We start from the raw sequence: 24,616 nt of genomic DNA on the forward strand, positions 1-24,616 counted from the left end.
TGGGGGATGGGATATAGAGTTTTTTTAAAAGTTTTTATACTTTCCTGCTTCTTGGTGGAGGTAAAGTGTCCTGACCTCCTTTTCCTGGCAATGTTTGTATAAACAGAACCTTTTAGAGGGGGCCTCTTCAAGGTAGTCCTTGTTAACACTTTGTCAAAGAAACAAGGTGGCTGTTGCTTTAAACTGCTGACACTACAACAAGCATATACAAAATCACTTTAATGGTTATTCATGTAAGAAGATTTATACAGACAGAAAATAGCTCCATTTTTACTTTGCCAAGCAATCAAGAAAAACACAAGACCACTAGAATTAGTAGGCAGAAGCCTTGGGGACAATGGCTGTGCCCTTTCTAAGACATGAATGCCATCTGGAGGATCCATTTGAAACTACAGTGCAGTAACCAAAGAACCTAATGTTTTCAAGTGTAAAGGTACTTTTTGTGAACAGGTGGGCAACAGAGGCAGGAATAACTACCTTCATTCTATGGACTTAAACTCCTATGTCTTTCTAGCTTCCCGTAGAAGACTCTTGAGAATATTGTTATTGAGTGAAGTACTTTCCACTGAAATGGGAAATGAACCCCTAGAGTCTTACAAATATTATTAGCTCATCAGTAAATACAGATCAGGAAGAATTAGGCAAGAGAGAAGCAGGCAAATGTGTCCCCAGTTTAGTGTGTCCTGCCATCTCCTCTCCCTATACTGCATTTCATTCATGAGAAGATGTAAATGACTGACAGTTTAGTTTTTTCAAAGGTATTTACATTTTCATAGGTTGAAAGTCTAAATTAACAGAGAGAGAGAAAGTTAACTAGCAGAATTTCCAGTAGATATGTTGGAGGGGCTATGGTGGAATAAGATAGCCATCTCCTTTATAAAATTGTTAATTATTCCTTTTCAACTAGGTCTGTTTTCTTACTGATACACTAAACTTTACCAAAATGTTTTAAAAGGAGTAATTCCTCAAAAGTCTGAGTAGTTAAAAACATCTGCATTTCCTAGTTTATTTCTTAGAAGATTCTGATATTCTGAGGGCATGTCATAGAGTCTCCTACCTCAATGCCTCTCAAATATCTCCTATTAAAAAACTGTTTGTAGGGCGGGCGTGATGGCTAATGTCTGTAATCCCAACACTTTGGGAGGCTGAGGTGGGCAGATCACTTGAGTTCAGGAGTTCAAGACCAGCCTAAGCAACATGGCAAAACCCTGTCCCTACAAAAAATGCAAAAATTAGCCAGGTGTGGTGGCATGCGCCTGTAGTACCAGGTACTTAGGAGGCTGAGGTGGGAGGATTGCTTGAGCTGGGGAGGTCGAGACTGCAGTGAGCCGTGATTGCACCACTGCACTCTAGCCTCAGTGACAGAGTAAGACCCTGACTCAGAAAAAAAGATTTAAGAAAAAAATTTCCAACCAGTTGAGGGGCCAATACTTGTATAAATTAAAACTGTATGGCAATATCTTAATGCCTCTTCCTGTGCTCTTCATGTCACAGGCCATTAACAATGTTCAGATTGGCACTGGTCTGTGTACCCACCTGATCACTGCTCTACCTCCGGTTCTCTCTTTTTAAAAATATGTGGATTTGAACTAAAGATCTCTGCCCACAATACCACCAGTTATATTCAAGAGTTTGACTTACACCCTCTTCCCTTCTGCTCTCTTCCCTCCCTTCTCCTTCCAACTTTCAAAATAATACAGTCTTTGAATCCATAATAAAGAAAACTTCAATTTCTAGTCCCTATTTTAAATTGACCCTCTACTAACAACGTATGTGCACAATTCCTCCATCCTCTTGTTCAGTTCAACCCAGTTCAGTTTTGCTAATTTTATTTGCCATAAATTTGTCCTAGACACCAGAAGCTTGTATAAGACACTTGGGTAACACAGAAGTTCAGATATTTGAGGATTAACAGGAGAAATCCATCTAAGAAAACAATGTAGCTGACAAGAAGCATGCTTTCTTGATATAAAGATTATTGGAAAGCTTCAGTTGAATATCTTTTTTTGTTTGTGGCCGAAATACAGGTTAAGTCTTTTGACTGATAAGCAATTTTAGCTTTCTGAAGTTTCTTTCATTCACTAGTTGAAGAGCAACATATATCTTTTCTTATCCCAATAACCCAAAACAGAAAATTCTACATGGGCATATATTAAGTGTTCATACATTTCCATTTATAAGGCACAAAACCCACAAATCTCAGAGAAAGGAAGAAAACAAAAGATTTGAAGACAACAAAGTAAATTCAGAGGAGGTTCATCAAACTGGAGTTAAATCATGTCCCTTTTTAGTAAATAAGGGACCTCATACTGACAGGAATCATTGCCTCTGAAAAGAGGGCTTCTGAGCCCTTCTTTTGACACAGCCTCCTTCACTGGATTAGTGTAGAAGTCAATCCTCAGGGAGGGCTGCATGGCCAGAACACATCAATCCCAAGCACCACCAATCCCACAGAAGCTTCTGGGCAGCAATGCTCCAAACAAACCAGGGTGCCTGGTTCACACGTTCTCACCCAAAGGAGGTTTAAAGGACAACCCCACAGTAAACACACATGCTTGCCTATCCCAGTACTTGAGCATTTTAAGGGTTCTGCTCTAAGCTGATGCAGAACTGCCCGCCTGAGAACCCTGAACTGGGTTAGTTATGTGGGTCCTTTGTGGGACAGCATCTATGTAGGAGACTGGACCTTGGGTTCCTCTTGAAATAATGAGGTCCCTAGAGGGATCCTTAGAACCAACTAATCCTACCAAGAGCCTTTAAAACATGCTGGTCAAATATGGAGATTCCCTGGTGCAACCCCCAGATCTCCTGGTCTGTTACGCAGCCCTGATAACTCTCAAGTACTCCTGTTGTCCACCGGTATAAAATAGAACGGGTCCCATGACACCATGTAGTATCTACGCTTATTGGCTGGGCGTCCTGGTGGCTCTTGGCACTGTAATTTCTAGTACTGTTTACATTAGTATTATATGAGAATAAGCTTTCTGAATGTCCACATGAATCCAAGCATTTCCTGGAAGTATGACTGCTTCCTAGTCCTTTATATCACCATGCAAGGTAGGGATGGGAGTGAACAGCACTTCAGAGAAAACTGCCAGGTAGACAGTTATCCCGAGAAAAGGGTTAGTATTATAGTTGTCGAGAAAGGAGAGACCAGAAATCAGATGAACTGAGTAATTCATTATGTCATCTTGAAGGCTTTCCCACTCTGGACAATTTGAAATCCAAATGAAATTGGGTCCTTGGGTCAATTTATTCCATTACCAAAGAACAGCATAGTAGGATAGCCATTCCAACAGGGTGAGGACCAGCCACCTACTTACTTTCCAGTCCGATTTTATTATCCATTCAGCTTTTAGGAATTGCCCCTGGAGGCCATAGTCAGAATTTTGCTAAATTTTCAGGCATGAAGATGATTCTCCTTATTTCAATGTCTCATGAATCATTATGAGAGATCCCTTCCCTTCCTGTGCCTTGTTAAGCTATGATCCAAAAGGAAAAGGAGTATTCCTTTCATTAACAACAACAAAACTCTTAAATCCTTTGGCTTTCAAACACTGCAGCTATAACATATCCTTGGATATATGTATTAATATAAAGGCCAATCCTTTCAAAGTCAACTTCTATTGTATCAAGTTTTCTCCAAATTATGAGGGGCTTCCTCCACACGTTGCCCCACTTGCCAGCCTCAGGAATCTTTTTTGGTCAGTCTGGCCTTGACTTTGTGCCTCAGAAGGGCTGCGGTGGCAGCACTGCAGGCAGCCAGAAAGAAGAAGGAGAGGCAGGCCATGTGGACAGACAGGGGTCCATGGCGCTGCAGGAAGATCTCCTGCCGCCCCTGGTAGTCCAGGAGGATGGCCTCCAGCTGGGAGAGTGTGCAGATGGACAGAAAGGCATGGAAGATCTGATGCCCATGGCCTACGATGTCACAGGAACCCGGGAAGTACTTCTCAGGCACCGGGCAGGAGAAGAAATAAGCGCTAACCAGGAAGAAGAGGATCTGGAGGGTGTGGTACCAGGCTGCTTGTTCCTGGCAGCCAGCCAGGTGGCAGAGCGCCACACGGTGTGCCACAGGGCTGATGTCTAGGACGAAGGCCAGCCCTGCCGGCACCACTTGACAGATCTTCCTCATGACTGGGTAAGGCCTCCGGTAACGATATTTGGCATAGCAACAGCCAGCACAAGATAACCAGCCACAGAAGGCAGCTGCTGGCAAGAAGAAAAGCCAGAACCGCTCATACCAGGCCTGGTCAGAGCTGTAGAAGAAATGAGCCAAAGCGCTGCCATATTGGTAAACGCTCACGCCAACATAGTCCACAAAGTAGAAGGTGTAGTGGGAGAGCTCTGACTTGGACTGCAGCAGGTGGGCCAGAAGGCTGCAGGTGAGGTAAGTGATTGACGACAGGATGAAAAGGAGCAGGGGCAGGGAGTGGGTAGACGCCCATGGCAAGGCCTCAGCCTCGGCAAAGGCCCAGAATCGCAAGAGGACAGCCAGGGCTGCCAGTAAATGGGTCCAAACGTTGACCACCTCATTGTGTTTCTGAAAGAGGCTGAAGAAGTAGTAGCGCCACTCGTGACCCGTTGGTCGGTACCCGGTGCGGATGTAAGGCTCCCGGAAGAGCTGGGGCACATCTGTTTCCGGGACAGTGCAAGGCATCTTGGGAAGCCCATCCTCCAGGATCTTGGGCAGGCGGCGCAGCTGCTGCCCGCTGACCGACAGGGTGCTCAGGCGCTCCAAGATGGCGGTCGTCATGGCCGCGGCCCGCCTGCGCTCCGTGCCACGCACTCAGGACAGGTGATGCAACCTGCAGAAAAGAAAGGAAAATTGGCAAAGCGGCAGTGAGACACGAATGCAGCTAAGATAGACAAGGAACTATGGCTATTTTCTTTTCTTTTGAGATGGGATCTCATTCTGTCGCCCAGGCTAGAGTGCAGTGACACGATCACAGCTCACTGCAACCTCTAATTCCTGGGCTCAAGTAATCCTCCAGAGTAGCTAGGACCACAGATGCTCGCCAACACGCCCGGATAATTTTTTGTTGCTGCTGTTGTTGTAGAGACAGGGGTGTCGCTATGTACAGCGTTTGGACTGGGTCCAAACTCCTGGGCTCAAGGAGTCCTCCCTCCTCGGCCTCCCCAAGTGTTAGTACAGGCATGAGCCACCAGGCCGGCTAGGATCTGTGGTTATTTTAATGGAACGTGGCTTTCTGGTACAGTAGAGGAAGCAAGGAGCTGCAGACAGCTTCTTTGAGCCTCCTTTTCTTCATCTGTAGAATAATGGAGTTGGACTAAGATCTCTTACTGTCCCAATATATTTTTTTCTTTCTTTTTTTTTTTTTTTTGAGACGGAGTTTCACTCTTGTTGCCCAGGCTGGAATGCAATGGCGCCATCTCAGCTCACCACAACCTCCGCCTTCCGAGTTCAAGCGATTCTCCTGCTTCAGCCTCCCAAGTAGCTGGGATTACAGGCATGTGCCACCATGCCTGCTAATTTTGTATTTTTAGTAGAGATGGGGTTTCTCCATGTTGGTCAGGCTGGTCTCAAACTCCCGACCTCAGGTGATCTGCCCACCAGCCTCCCAAGGCTTTTTTTTTTTTTTTGAAACAGAGTCTCGCTCTGTTGCCCAGCTGGAATGCAGTGGCGCAATCTTGGTTCACTGCAACTTCCCTCTCCCGAGTTCAAGCAATTCTTCTGCCTCAGCCTCCCAAGTAGCTGGTATTACAGGCATGCACCACCATGCCCAGCTAATTTTTGTATTTTTAGTAGAGATGGGGTTTTACCATGTTGGCCAGGCTGGTCTCGAACTTCTCACCTCAAATTATCTGCCCGCCTCAGCCTCCAAAAGTGCTGGAATTACAGACGTAAGCCACCATGCCTGGCCTGTCCCAATATTCTATGTTTACTACACTTACTGTGAGGCAAAGTTACATCTTGTAAAATGGAAATGTTAGCTACCCTAACATAATTTAGTGATATCAATGACTTAATGATTATCAAGATTTAATTATAAGTAAGGTAGCCTTTAAAGGATATGGGATTTTCTCAATATTAAAATGTAATAGGCTTTAATAGCATGAAATATCGTATTGAAATATAAGAATTACAAATCTTGATATCGCTAATGATAGACTGTATTTCTTTAGCACCTACCTAATCTTAAACTATCCGCTAATTTCACTGGTACTTTGAAAGTATGAGGTGAGCAACTGACTAAGCCTCATATTTAAGACAGGCAAATTGACTTATCAGTTAGGTTGCTAAAGAACAATGCACATTCTAGGATATCCTAACAGTTAAAATTAACATGTGACCTAAATTTAACATAAAATCTAATTGCAAAGACTGTTGTTCATTTTTTAAAATTATGTTCTGAAAAGCGAGTAGTTTTAGATTTGCCTCTCTTGGGTAATTAAAACTGTACTTAGTGATTTCAGGCTTCAGAAGTGCTTAACTTATACTTGTATTTCTCGGTGACAGACAAATACAGCAATTATTTCATAAAATATTTCATAAAACTGCTGCAAAACTTCATGTGAAGTTGCTAGGTAAAGAAATAGATTTTGAGCATTTCTAGTTACCTTATGTAATTATGTTTCCCAAGCTTTTTTCTTCAGAAAAATTCAATATCTGATTTATCTAAATGCACCCCTTCTTTCAAAGACCCTCAACTGGAGCACATACAGCAAGTACTGTTCAAGGTGCTTACTAATTTTAGCAAAGAAAATGTAATTCCTACTCATACATCTCAATCAATATTGAAAGAGAAAAAATACCTAATCAGGTAAAAAAGTGTAGGGCATGAAAATTAATAAAATGTAAAGAAGTTCAGGGAGACCTGGAGTCAAGCTCCAGTTTTGCCACTTACTGGGGTGACCTTGGGCAAGTTATAGAATTTCTGTCAGCCTCAGTTTCTTCATAATTCTATATATTATATGGGTTGTATGATAGTTAAATGAGAGGGTCTAAAAAATGAAGTGCTTAGCACTCTGCCCAGCCCAAGATGAGTACATAGTAAATGTGAAGTATTGCTGTCATTTTTATTGCTATGAGCTGGGCTCTGTACTATGTACTAGGGATACAAAGACTGGTAAGATACACTTCCTGCCTTCAAAGAGATCAAAGTTTACTGGGGAAACGGACATGTAGGGGAATCAACACAAACAAATACTGGTTCACAGGGGTCTCAGCAAACAACCAAAACAGGGAAAGGATGGGGGTATAGCCCTCTCAAAGTGACCCTGAACGGAATCTTGAAGAAAAATCAGAATTCCTGAGACAAGATAAAGGCGGAAGAGACTTGTAGGCAGAGAGCAAGGTCAAAGAACTTCTGCCAAGATACGGGCTTGGAAAGCCTGGAGCATCTGAGGTCACTGTAGTTTGCAGTTATGACATTGGTGCCAGAGAGACCTGAGCTCACATCCTGAGCCCCACCATCAACAAGCTGCATGAATCCAGCCTGAGCTTTGTTATCTGTGGAGTAAACAACAGAGAAGCTACCTTACAGGGCTGAAAAAGAACTATATGACATAATGCCTGTAAAGTGTTTAACAAAGTGCTTGGTTCCAAGTCTGCATTAGTACTTGCCATTATTATGACCATCACTGATATGAGATGCAGGAATCATTCATGAGGTCAGGGTCTAATGTCCCCTCTATACCTTGAACCTATTTCTATGGCAGCCCCTATAACCCTGTATTGAGGCATTCATTTAGCCAGCACCCATCAGACAGTGGTCTTCGACCAGAAATGGGCTATGAACTCATGCTCAATGTAGGAATTAAAGACACCAAGAGAAATGTATTAAGGATTACAGAGTCGGCCAGAAAGAGAAACATAGAAAGAGGGAGTGTGGGAGAGAGAAAGAAAATGCTAATTAGAATACCTGAATTCATTTAAAAACAAAAAGAAAAGAAAAAGCTAAGCAGTGCTTCTGCTGTCAGCCAGCAGAGGGATCCAAGTGCCTAAGAGTTCAGTTCCGGATGGAGGTTTCTCCAACTGACCTTGGTGGACGAACTACAGGAATGGGCCTGGGACATGGGATAACTTCTCAAGTTGTCCTGTTGCTGTTAGCAACATATAATCTGGAGGTGCTGGGTTGTTGGAGTTCTGGGGAATTAAAGTGCTCTATTGTTTAGATATAATCTTCTACTACCCTCTTGTGAAGTAGAGAGCAAACCAGATGAAATTACCAGTCTAATTTTATGGCTGGGAGAAATCAAGGTGAGTCACTGGGGTTATAAAGCTATAGAAGAAGGAATCCCCAAAGATGCTCCCAGTAGCCCTGTCTGCATGCTGTCTAAAATCAAGGCTATTTCTCTCATCTTTGGGAACCCAAACCATCTTTGGGAAGCCAAACCAATCAGACGATTCCTGCATCCAGAGTTAAATAATATATAACCACACAATTCCTCCTTATTTTCATATCCTTAAAATAGCATATCCATCACATAGCAGGTTCTTATAAACTGACAACTGAATTTCTAAAAACTAAAACTTAGGGTTTTAGTAGTTTAGTGATTGGAAGAGAGCACAATTCAGATCTGAGAACTAACTGGCATATCTGTCTGTTCTGAGGGAGAAAGGACAGAACATGATACTGCCTTATTGTTGGTCTGCAGAAGACAATGACTGCAGAGCTCTGACAGTTCCTTCTAGTTCTCATATCACCAGCCTCCCTCATGACTTTATGTTGACAAGTTCTTTTCTGGAAATTATTTCTACTTCACTCTTACAGAAAATAAACTAGGAAGAGATTTATAGAACTAAGAAGCAGAAAGGTACAAGTCCAAAAGGATATTAACTTTAACTTCAAAAGAAAAGGTGCACCGGGAAAATAAATTGGCAGAATCATCATTTCCCTTACAAATGAGATATTTAAAATGCAGCCACCGAGATCTCAGGGTCTTCTTAACAGCTCCACCCCCTGGAGTGTGTAACCCAATACCCACAAAGGAACCTGAGAGTCCAGGTATACAAACACCATGGCCTCTAACTCAGAATATGATTCCTTACCTCTCTCAGGAATGAGAGGGTCGCAAAGATCTGTCATCTGAGGGTAAAAAGGACTTAAATTTCCCAGCCAAGGGCAGTGGCTCACGCCTGTAATCCCAGCACTTTGGGAGGCTGAGGCGGGTGGACTGCTTGAGGTCAGGAGTTCGGGACCAGCCTGATCAACATGTTGAAACACCATCTCTACTAAAAATACAAAAATTAGCTGGGCATGGTGGCCGGTGCGTGTAATCCCAACTACTAGGAAGGCTGAGGCAGGAGAATCACTTGAACCGAGGAGGAGGAGGTTGCAGTGAGCCGAGATCATGCCACTGCACTGCAGCCTGGATGACAAAGCGAGACTTCGTCTCAAAAACAAGAACAGCAACAAAGGACTTAAATTTCCCTTTGGTAGTGCAAGGTCATGAAAAATTCTAAGGTCGGGCGCTGTGGCTCACACCTGTAATCCCAGCACTTTGGGAGGCCGAGGTGGGCGGATCACCTGAGGTCAGGAGTTCGAGACCAGCCTGGCCAATATAGTGAAACCCTGTCTCTGCTAAAAATATAAAAAAATTAGCTGGGTGTGTTGGCAGGCTCCTGTAATCCCAACTACTCAGGAGAATCACTTGAACCCAGGAGGTGGAGGTTGCAGTGAGCCAAGATCATGCCATTGCACACCAGCCTGGACAACAAAAGCAAAACTCTGCCTCAAAAAAAAAAAAAAAAAAAAAAAAAGGAAAGAAAAATTCTAACCTTGTGGTCAGAAAGAGGGTTTGGGTTGTTTTTCTTTTTTCCCTCTGTCATTTCCTTAGCAACCACCTCTTCCCCTGCCATGAAATTCTGCCTTTGAGAGCAGCTAACACAGCCACAAAAATGGTACTCTGAGTTATAATTCTTTTATCCTCATTAACTTCAGAAGCCACTGTGAAGTGGGGTCTGCCCCCCTCCCTCTTAGGCCTCACTTTCACCAAGCAGGAATGGGCAACGGTTCCATGATTCAAAGGACCAGCTGTAAAGTTTGAGCCCGTTTTGGAGGAAACCACATACTGTCATCATGATGTTGAATCCTCCCAGCCTTCCATGTGGCTGCACTGAGTAAAGAGCCCCTCCCTCACTTCTGACCTCTGTTCCCACGCTCTCCTCCCTAACCTGAAGTGACTATCAGCTGACCAAGATTCTACCTTAGAACAGTCTCCTTTGTACAGGGTTCACTCCAACTCCTGGACAGCTGAAATTTAAATCTTCCTCAAGAATTTTTATGAACTGGATAATTTCAAGTCTTATAATTTTGATCAACCAGAAATCTTTTTCAGAGCAAGGATTATCTGTTCAACACTATTCCAGGCTACAAAAGCCACAGAAGAATACAATAAGACCCTTTACTTCAAGAAGTTTGGAAGAGTCAAACTTCATGAATCAATAGCCAACACCAGATGACCCACATAATCAAGTGTAAAGTAGAGCGAAATACAAATAGATCTATAGAAGAGAATGCACTCGGAGTATGCGGGGGCAGCCTTGGGGGGAAGTGGGCTTATGTTAGCCCTAGAAGGCTGGATAGAGCTCAGACAAGTGAGAATTGGGGCATTCTAGCAAAGAGGCAAAATAAGAGCATAGGAATGGTATGACTTCCTGGTAGGTCTATGAGCAGAGAGGCTATTGGGGAGTAATGAGGAAGGGAGTGGGCTAGGTGCAGTGGAATTAGTGAAAGTTTAGGTTTGATGTTACAGAGGAAATGGGAGTCATTTCTCTCCCCTGAAACTATTACCCTGTTTCAGTGCTCATCTCCCCTGAGCTCTGCAAGGATTCCCAATGCTAACCAATGCCTCCTCTCTTGGCTTAAGTAACAATGACACTACCCTCTCTGGCCCCACCTTGGGCTTTCTTCTCCCACCATCCCTGTCAACTGTGGTATCTGCCGCCTTTTCACCATCCACAGTCTCTCAGATAGGCACTTCTCCCAGGCCCTTAGCTTCAGCTAGCACCTGTATCCGCTGATTTCCAAATTTGCCTCCAGCCAGATCTTTCCTGAGGTTTGAATTCAAATATCCAACTGCTCTAGATGTGTTCAAAAGAATGTCTCCCATGGACACTTCAAACTCATCTTCAGACATTTCCTTCAACCCAGACTTGACTCATTCCCTACATCTAATCAGAATCAAGGTTTGCTGATTTTATCTCAACATTTGTGGAATCCATTGCCTTTTCCATTTCTACTGCTCTCCCTTAATTTAGGCCTTCAGAATTAACTTATGCTAATGATGACAATAGCAGTCTCATAACTGACCTTTCTTCATCAATAATGACTCTCCTAACTCACATGCCCAACCCTCATTTCATTCAGGGCAACAGTTTAAAAATGGAAATCTGATTATCATTCCCTCCTCAAAGTTCAACAGCTCACCATTGTTTGTTTACAATACAAATTCTAAGCCCTAATTATTCAAACAGATCCTTTCTCTGTTGACCTTCCTATTCCAGCCTCCTCTCCCAGAGCCCATACCTCTAAGGCCACTTTGTTGGTCCAGATCTTAATACTCTTAATACTGGGAGTTCTTGACACTCTATCTCCCATGCATGCAAACTTAGTAAGCTCTACCGCAGCAACTCTGGCTCATTTTCAACACTCTACCTGGAAGTCGGCTCCACCAGGAAGTTCTTCTTAACTCCCAGACTGGCTTAGGGTTCTCTCCAGCCCTCATTAGACTCCCAGTTTGCTTCATTCGTGGAGCTGGGTTCATTCATTTACTCCACTTACTTTCCCATTAGCCACAAGCTCCTTAAAGCCAGGCACTGTTAGGTGCAGAAGTCCCCATGTTGAAAATAATATCTGGCATATAGAAGAAACCTTACAATTATTTACTGAATGAACAGTTCTTTAGGCCCAGGCTCATGGCACCAATTTCCTATACTTCTGCAAAGGTGAAGAAAAAAAGAAGTAATGGATTGGGAGTAAGGAAGTCTGGCTATTAGTATTTGCTCTACTCAGGTGTGTGACTATGCCTAAGACAATCAATTACTCAGAGTCATTGTCCTCATAAAAAAGGGTGGGTGGGAGGAGGTGATTTCCTGTCTATCCACTTTTAAGGAACAAAACAGAATGAATAATAACAAAATGGTCAGTCATGGAATAGTACTTTCAAGAGGCAAAACATGCACATAAAGTCCTAGTAATATTTCAAATAAAGAGCCCACTGAAGGATATAACTTAGTAAAAATAAATCTATCCACACATATTTTCTACCTTATAATTGATTTTAATGTAATTTTTTAAAATCAAAAAGGAGTATTTTTTTTGGTAACACTTCTGGGAATTGTCATAATACTGCCTCCCTGGGTCAAGTCTGGGCTGAATGACATGTTTGAAAATGTTGAGTTTGAAGTACCCATGGGAGACATTCATTTGGACACATCTACAGCAGTGGGACATTTGAACTGCCCTATCTCCTTTAAGGATTTTTAATTAGATTCAGATTATAATGGAATTGGAATTAAAAGTTCTATTTACTGAGTATATGTACCATGAATTCACTTAATGTTTATAAGAAAGTGTTAGAAAAAGTTGAATAATGCCTTGCGTTATATAGGGATCTAATCTTTTTTTTGTTTGTTTGTTTGTTTTGTTTTGTTTTTTTTTTTTTTTTTGAGACGAAGTCTCGCTCTGTTGCCCAGGCTGGAGTGCAATGGCGCGATCTTGGCTCACTGCAACCTCCGCCTCCCGGATTCAAGCAATTCTCCTGTCTCAGCCTCCCGAGTAGCTGGGACTAAACTACAGGCGCATGCCACTATGCCCAGCTAATTTTTTGAATTTTTAGTAGAGACAGGGTTTCATCATATTGGTCAGGCTGGTCTCAAACTCCTGACCTCAGATGATCCACCCACCTCGGCCTCCCAAAGTGTTGGGATTATAGGTGTGAGTCACTGTGCCCGGCCAGGATCTAATCTTAAAGAGTTATCTTAGAAGAGCCTTGCAAATTTTTTTTCTTTAATGGAAAGAGAAAAATGGGGTAAAAATCCCAAGTTCATGGTAATAATTTGACATTTTAGCCAAAAAATGTGCATTTAGGTGTTCTTTTTAAAAGAAAATCACAGAACTAAGCCAAATACAGATGTTCATTGACATATGATGGGTTATATAGCCCAGTAAACTCATTGTTAAGTTGAAAATGCATTTAATGCACCTAATCTACTGAACCTAACCACTCTTAGCCTAGCCTACCTTAAATGTGCTCAGAACACACACATTAGCCTACAGGTGGGGAAAGTCATCTGGCAGCAGAGGACACTGTAGGGTATTGGTTGTTTTGAGATCACATGGCTGACTGGGAGCTGCAGCTTACTGCTGCTTCCCAGAATTGCTAGAGTATTTCACCGCCTATCACTAGCCTTGGAAAAAATCAAAATCCCAAATGCAAAGTATGGTTTCTATTGAATGTGTATCACTTTCACACCATCCTAAGTTGGGGATCATCTGTATTCTTAAGGTTTGGTTTTGTTTTCCTAGTTCTGACTGATGGAAACTACCTAAAATGCATTTCCTTTTCAGTAATTTTCAATAAAACAATGAAATGACACGTTTTTGGTGATAGTTGTTATCCCCTGAAAACACAGCAAAATATGTCAAGTATCCATAAGAGACCATTTAACTTTCAGAGAGGAACTTTATGGATAAGCAGAGCAGTACCTGGGCACATCTCCTATCACCTGAGAAACAGGTGTAACCGTGTCTAACAGGTATGCCCACTGCACTCACTGCTCCTGGCCATCTCCTCCATCTGCTGGATTCCCTCTCATTGGCCCCTGTCTGAATTTGAGTCCTTACTATCTCTCACAGGAACCTCTGTAGGATACAGGAGGCTTTCCTGGTCCCTACCTGTGTGTCTCTTTAACTGTCCCCAAAGCATCTCCCACTCTGCCACTTTGTGTTCCAGTTATTCTGCCATCCTCTCAGGACTTTGTCCTTCTGTGCATGCCTGGAATGCCCATACCACTGATGTCCACTGGCCAACTCCTACTCATGCTTCATGTCCCATCTCAAATGGCCCCTGTGAAGCCTTCCCCTCAGGTGCTCCTTCACCTAACTGCCACTGCACTTATAGTCCTTCATTATAGGACTTTCCTTACTATATGCCTACATGGTTTGCATTATATGTCTCTGTGACCACTAAACTACGAGATCCTTTGAGGGCTGAGAATATTTTTATCATTAGCATTGTGCCTAGCACATCGATATTCCAAGAAATCGCTGTTGAATGAACGAATGAATGAATGGATGGAATGAAAGTGTCCAAATCGACCAGGTACAGTGGCTCACACCTGTAATCCTAGCACTTTGGGAAGCTGAGTAGGGAGTATAGCTTGAGCCCAGGAGTTCAAGACCAGCCTTGGCAACACAGCAAGACTCTATCTCTATAACAAATTTAAAAATTAGCCAGGCATGGTGGAGCACACCTGTAGTCCCAGTTACTCAGGATGCTGAGGTGGGAGGATCATGTGAGCCCAGGAGGTTGAGGCTACAGTGTGCCATGGTTATGCCACTGCGCTCCAGCCTGGACAACAGAGCAAGACCCCATCTCAAAAAAAAAAAAAAAAAAGAGAGAGAGAGAGAAAGTGTCAGAATAATAGTATCAAACACTTATACGATGTCTAGCACATACCAGACAGTGTTTTGGGTGCTTTGAAAATATTAACTTATTTAAACTTCCCATCAACTACCTGACACCAGTACTATTATCATTCCCATTTCACAGATAAGGAAACAGAGTCACAGAGAGATTATCTGACTTGTCCAAGGCTACACAGTATGTGATAGATCCAGGAGGTAACTAAGCAGTGCACTTTCAAGTCTAGGTTCTTAACCACTATGCCTCAAAAAATGCACTCTATGACTAAACTCCAATATTTTTTGAAATACAACTTCAAATATGCTGCTGCAGTACTGCTTTGCTTCATTAACAAAGACAACTTGCAGTTGGCCTTACAAAAACAATCAGTACTGCAAAGTTTCTCAGTGCTTTGACACTGAGTTTACTTGTAAATCAGATTCCAATGCTCCCTAAGAGAATAAAATGTGACTTCCACAAAATCTGAGTGGAATCTATCAAATAATCCAAATAGGTCTATTAGCCCAGATAAATATGATCATAAATCTGATGGGCCTCTTTAATATTAAAGAGACACATGGTTCATTGTGGCTAGCTTTACAGAACTGGTGGGGTGAGACATTCCAATCATAAACCTGGGGTCATTTATCAGCCTACTGGTGGAACACACAATGGCAATGAGATCACTAAATCTGCTATGCATATAGCAAGCTACCTAAAAAGCCTCTCCCAAATTAACAAAGTGGGGGATTAAAGAAAAGCTCCATATTTGGGAAACTGGCACTGTCTGGTACTGAAGACATTTTATCTGGATGCCAAATAGAAGCACTCCAAAGCAATAGTGTTTCCTGACCTATTACAAGGATGCTATGTGACTCTACCACAAACTTGGAATAGCTGATTCCCTGAAAAGAACACTGGGCAAGAAATTAGAAGTCCCAATGTTTAGTTCTAGCTCTACCACTATGTGACTTTTTTTTTTTTTAGACAGAGTCTTGCTCTGTCACCCAGGCTGGAGTGCAGTGGCGCGATCTCGCCTCACTGCAACCTCCATCTCCCGGGTTCAAACAATTCTCCCACCTCAGCGTCCCGAGTAGTTGGGACTACAGGTGCACACTACCACACCCAGCTAAATTTTTTTTGTATTTTAGTAGAAACGGGGTTTCACCGTGTTGCCCAGGTTGGTCTCGAACTCCTGAGCTCAGGCAATCTGCCTGCCTAGGCCTCCCAAAGTGCTCTAAGTGACTTTTAAGCAAATTACTCAACCTCTCCATGCCTTGGTGTCCTTGCCCATAAGATGGGGGTGTAATCTATATAACCTCTAATACTGTAAAATTCCACAATTCACCTGGGCTATGTTTTGCTTTGTACTGAACGTCAAGCAGCATGCTGAAATCACCAACAAACAGATCCTGTGACATCACTTCATGTCACTGTGTGTGGGACTCACACAGATGGCAGGAAAGTGACCTGCTGGTTGTTGGATAGAGGACAAACGAGCAGCAGTTCCTATCAAAGGCAGAAGAAATGCTTCCAGAATTCACAGAAGCCCAGCTTCACACATCACTGCATAACTATAAATGGCTGCAAAGGAATAGCAGCCAAAATGACAACCTGGTGTCCATTTATAAGGACTGGAACTGTGCTTTAAGCAGCCTTTGAGCCAGAGGTGGAGTTGGAAACAGCCTCACATGCCTCAGGATCTCCATAGTCATTAAGTGAGAGACCTCTGGGCTCATACTGATCTTTACAGCCACATCTTCCAAGGAGCATATCACTATTTGTAAAGCCACATTTGAAAGAGTGGCACTACCGGTGCAATCCTATTATTAGCAGAGATCATTTGAACATCAATTCAGATTCACCAATGGTCAGTGCATATTTCCCCCCTATATTTAACAAAACCTAACAAAAGAATCTCGACATCCAAAAATGGAGTATTTGAGTAAATTAAGATAAATCTACACAATACACTTATTAAAATAACTAGCATATTGACATTCATTGTTACACAAAGATACACGATATGTGTGCTCCATTGGTTTTTCACTGTAGTCTCCACTGCACTCAGAAAAGTGATGGACTAGCACATTGTACATTCTCAAAAAAATTTTTCTTGAATGAATAAATGAGTCAAAGACATGTAAAGGAAAAAACAGACTTAAAGTATGTGTCCCACCCAGCCCTATTTTTGTAAATATACAAACATGGTACAGATGAAGTATGGAAATGCATATAATCAAAACAATACAGCTATTAACATGAGAGGATTGTGGGGAATTTTACTTTTCTTCTGGAAATACTATCATTATAGTACTTTTTAACAAACATTTACGACTTTTGTAATTGGAAAGCAAATGTCAGTACTACTCTGCAAACAGGAATATTTGACATAAATATGCAAAAATTGGTAAAACATAAGTTGGTAAAATATTAAGACCCTCCCCAATAAACACCCCAGCATTACAAAGGAATACATGCATACTTGTATTATTCTGTGAGTTCAACTAGTTAGCATACCATATTAATCATTAGGAGTAACCTAACTACACTTGCCCTAGTGTAAGCCATTGGTCATGGGGGGTTTAAAGGGAAAAAAGTATGTAACATCTACTGTTAATGCAGCAAAGATGTTCTCTTCGATTGGAAAAGCCAGTATACACAATATTGTCAGAAGACTTTTCCCACAACACACAAGCTCAAACGGCATTAATAAATGAGTCACTTCCTGACCATGTGGGTTTGTGGTATGGCGGAACCGTGCCTATAAAAAAATGTAAGGTACACCTTTTTGCCACAGATGTGGCAGCAAGATATGTCCTTCTGGGCTCAGTGACCTCTCCACTTATGAATCTTTTCCTCTGTGGTGTCCTATAATATTCCTAAGAGGAGAAAGAAAAGACAGCCTTAATTTGTTGCTGTGCCCTGGGGAAGATGAGCAGAGCATATTTCCTGAGTGCCTTTTTCTCTTTGTCCAACTAGAACCCTCTAAGCTAGAATTTCTGTCTGTTCTGTCACTTCCTATACTTTCCACATCTCAGCTAATCTCACTTGAGAAAGTACTGGTTTCAAAATGCATCATTACAGACACAGAATGCACCTGCCACATGGAATAAATAGTATCTGTGTTTAATCTCTCAAGTGGGAGAAGTCAGAGGAGCTGGGAACAATTTACTAGAACACACTGAGCAGTCTCCGGCCAATCAACAGTTCAGGTGTGAGGATCATGTTCCTCTGAGACTTCTTGTTTGAGTAAAGGTAAACTCTGCTGTCTGAAACTCCCACTAATTAAAGCCTAGGGACAGGTGTCTCCCTGGACTTTCTACATGAGTGTAAGCATTGGCTTCGTTAGGTGTGGTTTGGCTTCAGTCAGGCAACCTCTCAACTAAATCTAGCTTCTCACCGGCAGGAAGCTTCATCATGATCTGCAAACCAGCTGGGACCTAGGCCAGCCCGGGTGAACATGAAGAGAGCTGCTCATTTCCACTGGCAGGAAATCAATCTTGGAAATGTCCTCTCCATAGCAGAAAAATCAGATAACAAATCGAGCAAGGGTTTGGAGCACCATATAAAGAAAGCTGTGTTCCCTAGCAATTAAACATTAACTCTTCTGCAGTGACAACAGTACACTCCTGGTGGTTCTAAGGCCCAGCATTTTTATTTGCTATAAAGAGTCAAGCAAGTCACTTTATTCTCCATTTCTCCTTAGATATCCCCAAGGCCTTAGTTCAATTCCAAATCACCACAAAGCCTTCTCCAGGCCATCTGGATTCCTCCCCCGCCCCCAACACTTATGTATCTATTCCACATATTTTCATAAGTAGAACATCGGGCTTGCCCATTACTTCACTACTGTGTGTGTAGAGAGCCTTCTCTCTTCTGCTTATTGAATTGCAAGCCTCTGGAGACAGGAACACTGGCTTACCTATGTTTTATTTCTATCAGCAAACAGTCAGAGGAAAGATGCCCCAGAATGTGTCAATAGATCATTGTTCAAAAACAAAGTGAAATGACTATCCTTTGCCTGCTTCTAAAGGTAAAAACCAGTGAGATCTAAGATAACGAAAATGTGAGTTTTCAAAAGAAAACACCATTTGAGTTGGATCTTATTTATGTATGTGGTTCATCCACTTGAGAGGTATCCACACCAATATTTAAATTGCTGGCTGAATTTCTAACCATCAGTTCGTTTTTGGTCTATCATCTTCTACCATTTGTCACTTTTATGACCAAGAATGCCTAAGCAAAGATTTAGGAAAAGGAGGGGCCAGGCAGAGAAACATAATGTAAAATAACACTGGAGCACTGTTAGAACTCGTTTTTATTCTTGTTGCATACAAAAGGGCAGAACAGACTGTCCTGATTGCCTGAACAAGCCACACACTTGACATCGCCAATGTTATTGTAGCCTGCTGTGCCTGGCAAAACCCACTTCTCTCTCAAATTCAGGCTCAGATATAACCCCTCCCCTATGAAGCTTAGCGACAGGCTGAAGTAGAATTCATCATGTCTTACTAAATCCTCTTTGTCCATTCACTGGTGCTGTAAGGAAATATCATAGACTAGGTGGCTTATAAACAACAGAAATCTATTTTTCAGTTTCTAGAGGCTGCAAAAGTCCAAGATCAAGGCACCAGCAGTTTCGGTGTCCAGTGAGGGCCCACTTCTGGTTCAAACACAACTGTCTTCTTGCTATGTCCTCACATGGCAGAAGAGCCAAGGGAACTCTCCTGAGTTTCTTTTATAAAGGCAGTAATACCATTCATCTAGGTCAGTGGTCCCCAACCTTTTCTGCACCAGGGACCAATTTCATGGAAGACAATTTTTCCATGTACGGGGGCTGGGGGTTGAGGAGTATGGTTTCAGGATGATTCAAGTCCATTACATTTATTACTTTTTTTTTTTTTTTCCTCCTGACACAGGGTCTCGCTCTGTTGCCCAGGCTGGAGTGCAGTGATGCCATCTCAGCTCACTACAACCTCCCAGGCTCAAGCCATTCTCATGCCTCAGCCACCCAAGTAGCTGGGATTATAGGCATGCGCCACCACGCCTGGCTGATTTTTGTATTGTTAGTAGAGATGGGGTTTTGCCATGTTGGCCAGGCTGGTCTCAAACTCCTGACTTCAAGTGATCCACCCACCTTGGCTTCCCAAAGTGCTGGGATTACAGGCATGAGCCACTGGATCCAGTCTATTTCTATTCTTTTTACATTATAATATATAAGGAAATAATTATACAACTCACCATAATGTAGAATCAGTGGGAGCCCTCAGCTTGTTTTCCTGCAACTAGATGGTCCCGTCTGGGGTGATGGCAGACAGTAACAGATCATCAGGCATTAGATTCTCATAAGGAGAGTACAACCTAGATCCTTTGCATGTGCAGTTCACAATAGGGTTGGTACTCCTATGAAAATCTAATGCTGCTAACCTGACAGGAGGCAGTAAAGCCAGCAAAGCATAGCGGCTATAAATACTGATGAAGCTTTGCTTGCTTGCCCGCTGATCACCTCCTGCTGTGCAGCTCAGTTCCTAACAGGCCACAGACGGGTACTGGGGTTTGGGGGATCCCTGATCTAGGTGATTACCTCCTAACGGCCCTACATTCTAATATCCTTACATTAGGGGTTAGGATTTCAACATATTAATTTGGGGAGACACTTTAGTCTATAGCATCCTCTTAGCATTATGCTATAACTGGCTGTACATATGTCTTCCTTTAAATTGTGAAATTCATTGGGTTGCATAAGGAAGTTATTCAAAATATTTTTTCAAAGATTTTAGCTTGTGTTACTTGATTGTGAGAATAACTGAGGTACAGTGAATTTAAGTGACCTATTCAAAGCCCTAAACCAAATCAGCAATAATGTATGGGCAGACCCCAATAATTCTGACCCATGTCCCAAGAGTCCAGCCAACTGACTGTGTCTTTGGAGAAGAAGGTCTAGCAGCTGTGAATGAAAAGGAAGTATTAGATGAGAAGATAGTGCTTGTCCATCTCTGAGCTGCTGATGGACTCGGAATCCTGGCTCACTGTAGTGACCCAGGAGCACTATCCAGAGCCTCCTCTCCCAAGACATCCCATCAGGGCTCTTCCCTAAGGGCACCCCTGAAGACCCTGCTCCACTTCCCAGTGTGGGCTTTTCTGTAATTAGAAGTAGTAACTCATAATCAGTAGCAGATCTGGTTAAAAATCATTAGTTATTCCATAGAAGAGTTTCATTTGAAAAGTCAATCTACTCAGTTCAGATCAGTAATTGTAAACTATCACACAGCTACAGCTTTCAGCTCCGTGATATTACAATTACCTACCCGCCTAACCTGTAGTATCTATGAAGGTAGTGATTATTTATCACTCAGAATTACTTCATTTTTTAAAAATTTCAACTTTTATTTTCTATTCAGTAGGTATATGTGCAGGTTTGTTACAAGAGTATATTGCATGATGCTGAGGTTTGGGGTACGACTGAGTCCATCATCCAGGTAGTGAGCATAGTACCCAACAGGTAGTTTTTCAGCCTTGTGCTGGTCCCTCCTCCCTTCTTGTAGTCCCGTGTCTATTTTTCCCATCTCTATGTCCATGTATACCCAAGGTTTAGCTCTTACTTGTAAGTAAAAACGTGGTATTTGGTTTTCTGTTTCTGCACTAATTCACTTAATATTGCTGCAAATTCCGTTTTATAGCTCCATAGTATTCCATTATGTATATATACCACATTTTCTTCATCCAATTCACTGTTGATGGGCACTGAAGTTGATTCCTAGGTTGATCTTTGCTATTGTGAATAGTGCTGTGATAAACATATGCATCCATGTGTCTTTTTGGTAGAACAATTTGTTTTCCTTTGAATACATACCCAGTAATGTGGTTGCTAGGTCAAACGGTAGTTGTGTTTGGTTCTCTGAGAAATCTCCAAACTGCTTTCTACAGTGACTGAAATTAATTTACATTCCCACCAACAGTGTACAAATGTTCCCTTTTCTCTGAAGCCTCACCAACACCTGTTACTTTTTGACTTTAAATAATAGCCATTCTGACTGGTGTGAGATGGTATCTTATTGTAGTTTTAATTTGCATTTCTCTAATGATTAGTGATGTTGAGCATTTTTTCATATGTTGTTGGCCACTTGTCTGTCTTCTTTTGAGACATGTCTGCTCATTTTCTTTGCCCACTTTTTAATTGAGCTGTTTTTTGCTTGTTGATTTAAAGTTCCTTATAGATGCTGGATATTAGACCTTTGCATAATGTACGAATATTTTCTCCCATTCTGTAGGTTGTCTGTTTCCTCTGTTGAAATTTTCTTTTTTGTTTTCTTTGAGACAGGGTCTCACTCTGTCACCTAGACTGGAGTGCAGTGGTGTGATCATGGTTCACTGTAGCTTCAACCTTTCCGGGCTCATGTGATCCTCCCACTTCAGCCTCTGGAGTAGTTGGGACTACCGGCGCACGCCACATGCCCAGCTAATTTTGTATTTTTTTGTAGAGAGGGGGTTTCACCATGTTGCCCAGGCTGGCCTCAAACTCCTGGGCTCAGGCAATCTACCCACCTTGGCCCCCAAAGTGCTAGAATTTCAGGCATACGCCATGGTGCACGGCCAATAGTTTTCTTTTGCTGTGCAGAAGTTCTTTAATTAGTTCTCAGTTGTCAATTTTTTGTTTTTGTTGCAGATACTTTTTTTTTTTTTTTTTTTGAGGCGGAGTCTCGCTCTGTCGCCCGGACTGGAGTGCAGTGGCCGGATCTCAGCTCACTGCAAACCCCACCTCCCGGGTTTGCACCATTCTCCTGCCTCAGCCTCCCGAGTAGCTGGGACTACAGGCTCCCGCCACCTCGCCCGGCTAGTTTTTGTGTTTTTAGTAGAGACGGGGTTTCACTGTGTTAGCCAGGATGGTCTCGATCTCCTGACCTCGTGATCTGCCCGTCTCGGCCTCCCAAAGTGCTGGGATTACAGGCTTGAGCCACCGCGCCCGGCCATGTTGCAGATACTTTTAAGGACTTAGTTATAAATCTTCCCCAAGGCCTATGTCAAGAAGGGTACTTCCTAGATTTTCTTGAAGGATGTTTATAGTTTGAGGTCTTACATTGTATTAGTCCATTTTTATGCTGCTGACAAAGACATACCCCAAGACTAGGTAATTTATAAAGTAAAGAGGTTTAACTGACTCACAGTTCCACATGGCTGGGGAGGCCTCACAATCATGGCAGAAGACGATGAAGAGCAAAGGGATGTCTTATATGGCAGCCAGCAGAGAGAGAATGAGAACCAAGTGAAAGGGATTTCCCCTATTAAACCATCAGATCTTGTGAGACTTACTATCATGAGAATAGTATGGGGGAAACTGCCCCCATGATCCAATTATCTCCCACCGGGTCCCTCCCACAACACATAGGCATTATAGGAGCTGCAATTCAAGATGAGATTTGAGTGGGGACACAGCCAAACCATATCATACATTTAAGTCTTTAATCCATTGTGAGTTAATTTTTGTATATGGTGATAGGTAGGAGACCAGTTTCATTCTTCTACATATGATTGGCCAGTTTTCCCAGCACCATTTATTGAATAGGGTATCCTTTCCCCATTATTTTTGTCAACTTTATCAAAGATCAGTTGATTGTAGGTGTGGAGCTTTATTTCTGGGTTCTCTATTCCAGTGGTCTGTGTGTCTTTTTTTGTACCAGTACCATGCTACTGCAGCCTTTAGGTTACTATAGCCTTGTAGTATTTCAAAGTTGGGTAATGTGATGCCTCTGGCTTTGTTCCTTGTGCTTAGGACTGCTTTCACTATTTAGACTCTTTGTTTCCATATGAATTTCAGAATATTTTTTTTCTAACTTAGAATTATTTTAGGTCCAAGATTTCAGGTTTGAAATTCCTCCTCCTTGATTAAAACACTCCTAACTTCCACCTGTAATATTTCATCACACGTGCTAAAGATACTTTTTGGGTGTCTCATAACCTCCAGTCTTCCAACCCTTCTTCTCTCAGTGCACCCATTGCATTTGGACTCACTGCCATCCCAACACAAACCCAACCCAGTGCTAGCCATTTCACGCTGCCCTAGCCAGCACTCCTCACCCTCCACCCGCCACACCTTTGCTAGGTCTGCCTGCCTTGCCCCACCTTGATTACACCTTTCATTTTTTCCCTCACCAGGTACTGTGTACTGCTATAGAAAGCCATAATACATTGTGAAACCATTATGCATTCCTTTTAACCTCAGTCATGACTTCACTACATATGTGTAGATGTCCCCCATCAGCACCTTAAATATTGTGTTTAAAACCAAATTTCTCCTGATATACATAGTTGTTATTGATGTAACCAATCTCCCAGGCATCAAGCCTTAAAATCAAGAGTGAAATTTATCTCATTTCCCTCTAGCTTCCCTGAAACCCCAGTCATCAAATCCCTATTATCAGTAGTATTTTTAATCATAGCAAATGCTAAACCTCTCCCTTTTTTTCACTTCCCCTGCAGACCCATATCCTGTTCCAGTAACATTAATGATGATAACTTCCTGAATGATTTTGGATCTTCCAATCTCTGGCCTCAGTTCCATCTTTTTTTGATTTAGCTAAAGTTTAGCTCACATAACATGCCCCAAAGCCACCAGTGGGCCTTTCCTCTTTGCCAACTAAAGCTTACATTCTTGAGCCTGACCATCAAAGCCTTCCAGGACCTAGCCTTTATTTGCATCTGTAGGCATCACCCACTGCTTGATATCATGCAGAATAAAAGAGCAAATAGAACACGTTAGAGTACATCCAGTGTGTTAAGGGTAAGTCCTGTCATGGAATTCCTGGTTTCTAAAATAAAATGTATTTCTTGCCAAAAGTCAGGTTAAAGTTTGAGAATCACTGTTCTATACCATTTGCTGTTCCTAAACCTGAACTGTGAGTTACTCCTTCATTTTTGTATTATGAAATATTTCAAGTGTAAAGAAGAGAGTAGAGGATAATGTAATATTTATCACATTAACATGTGATGTTTACTTTAGATCTTAAAATATATATGTACATAG

General features: G+C 42.3%; 1 protein-coding gene across 1 annotated transcript in view; it reads right to left on the reverse strand.

Annotated features, from left to right (window-relative positions):
- Positions 1–204: 204 nt before the first annotated feature.
- PAQR8 (progestin and adipoQ receptor family member 8) overlaps positions 205–24,616 on the reverse strand; it is a 47,033-nt gene continuing 22,621 nt past the window's right edge. Inside the window, exon 2 of the mRNA XM_010364181.2 lies at positions 205–4,805. Coding sequence (XP_010362483.1) covers positions 3,689–4,753 — 1,065 coding nt within the window. The 5' untranslated portion in view covers positions 4,754–4,805 and the 3' untranslated portion in view covers positions 205–3,688. The remainder of the gene's footprint in view (positions 4,806–24,616) is intronic.

Source organism: Rhinopithecus roxellana, chromosome 4, assembly GCF_007565055.1.
Source record: "Rhinopithecus roxellana isolate Shanxi Qingling chromosome 4, ASM756505v1, whole genome shotgun sequence".
NCBI classification, from domain to species: domain Eukaryota; kingdom Metazoa; phylum Chordata; class Mammalia; order Primates; family Cercopithecidae; genus Rhinopithecus; species Rhinopithecus roxellana.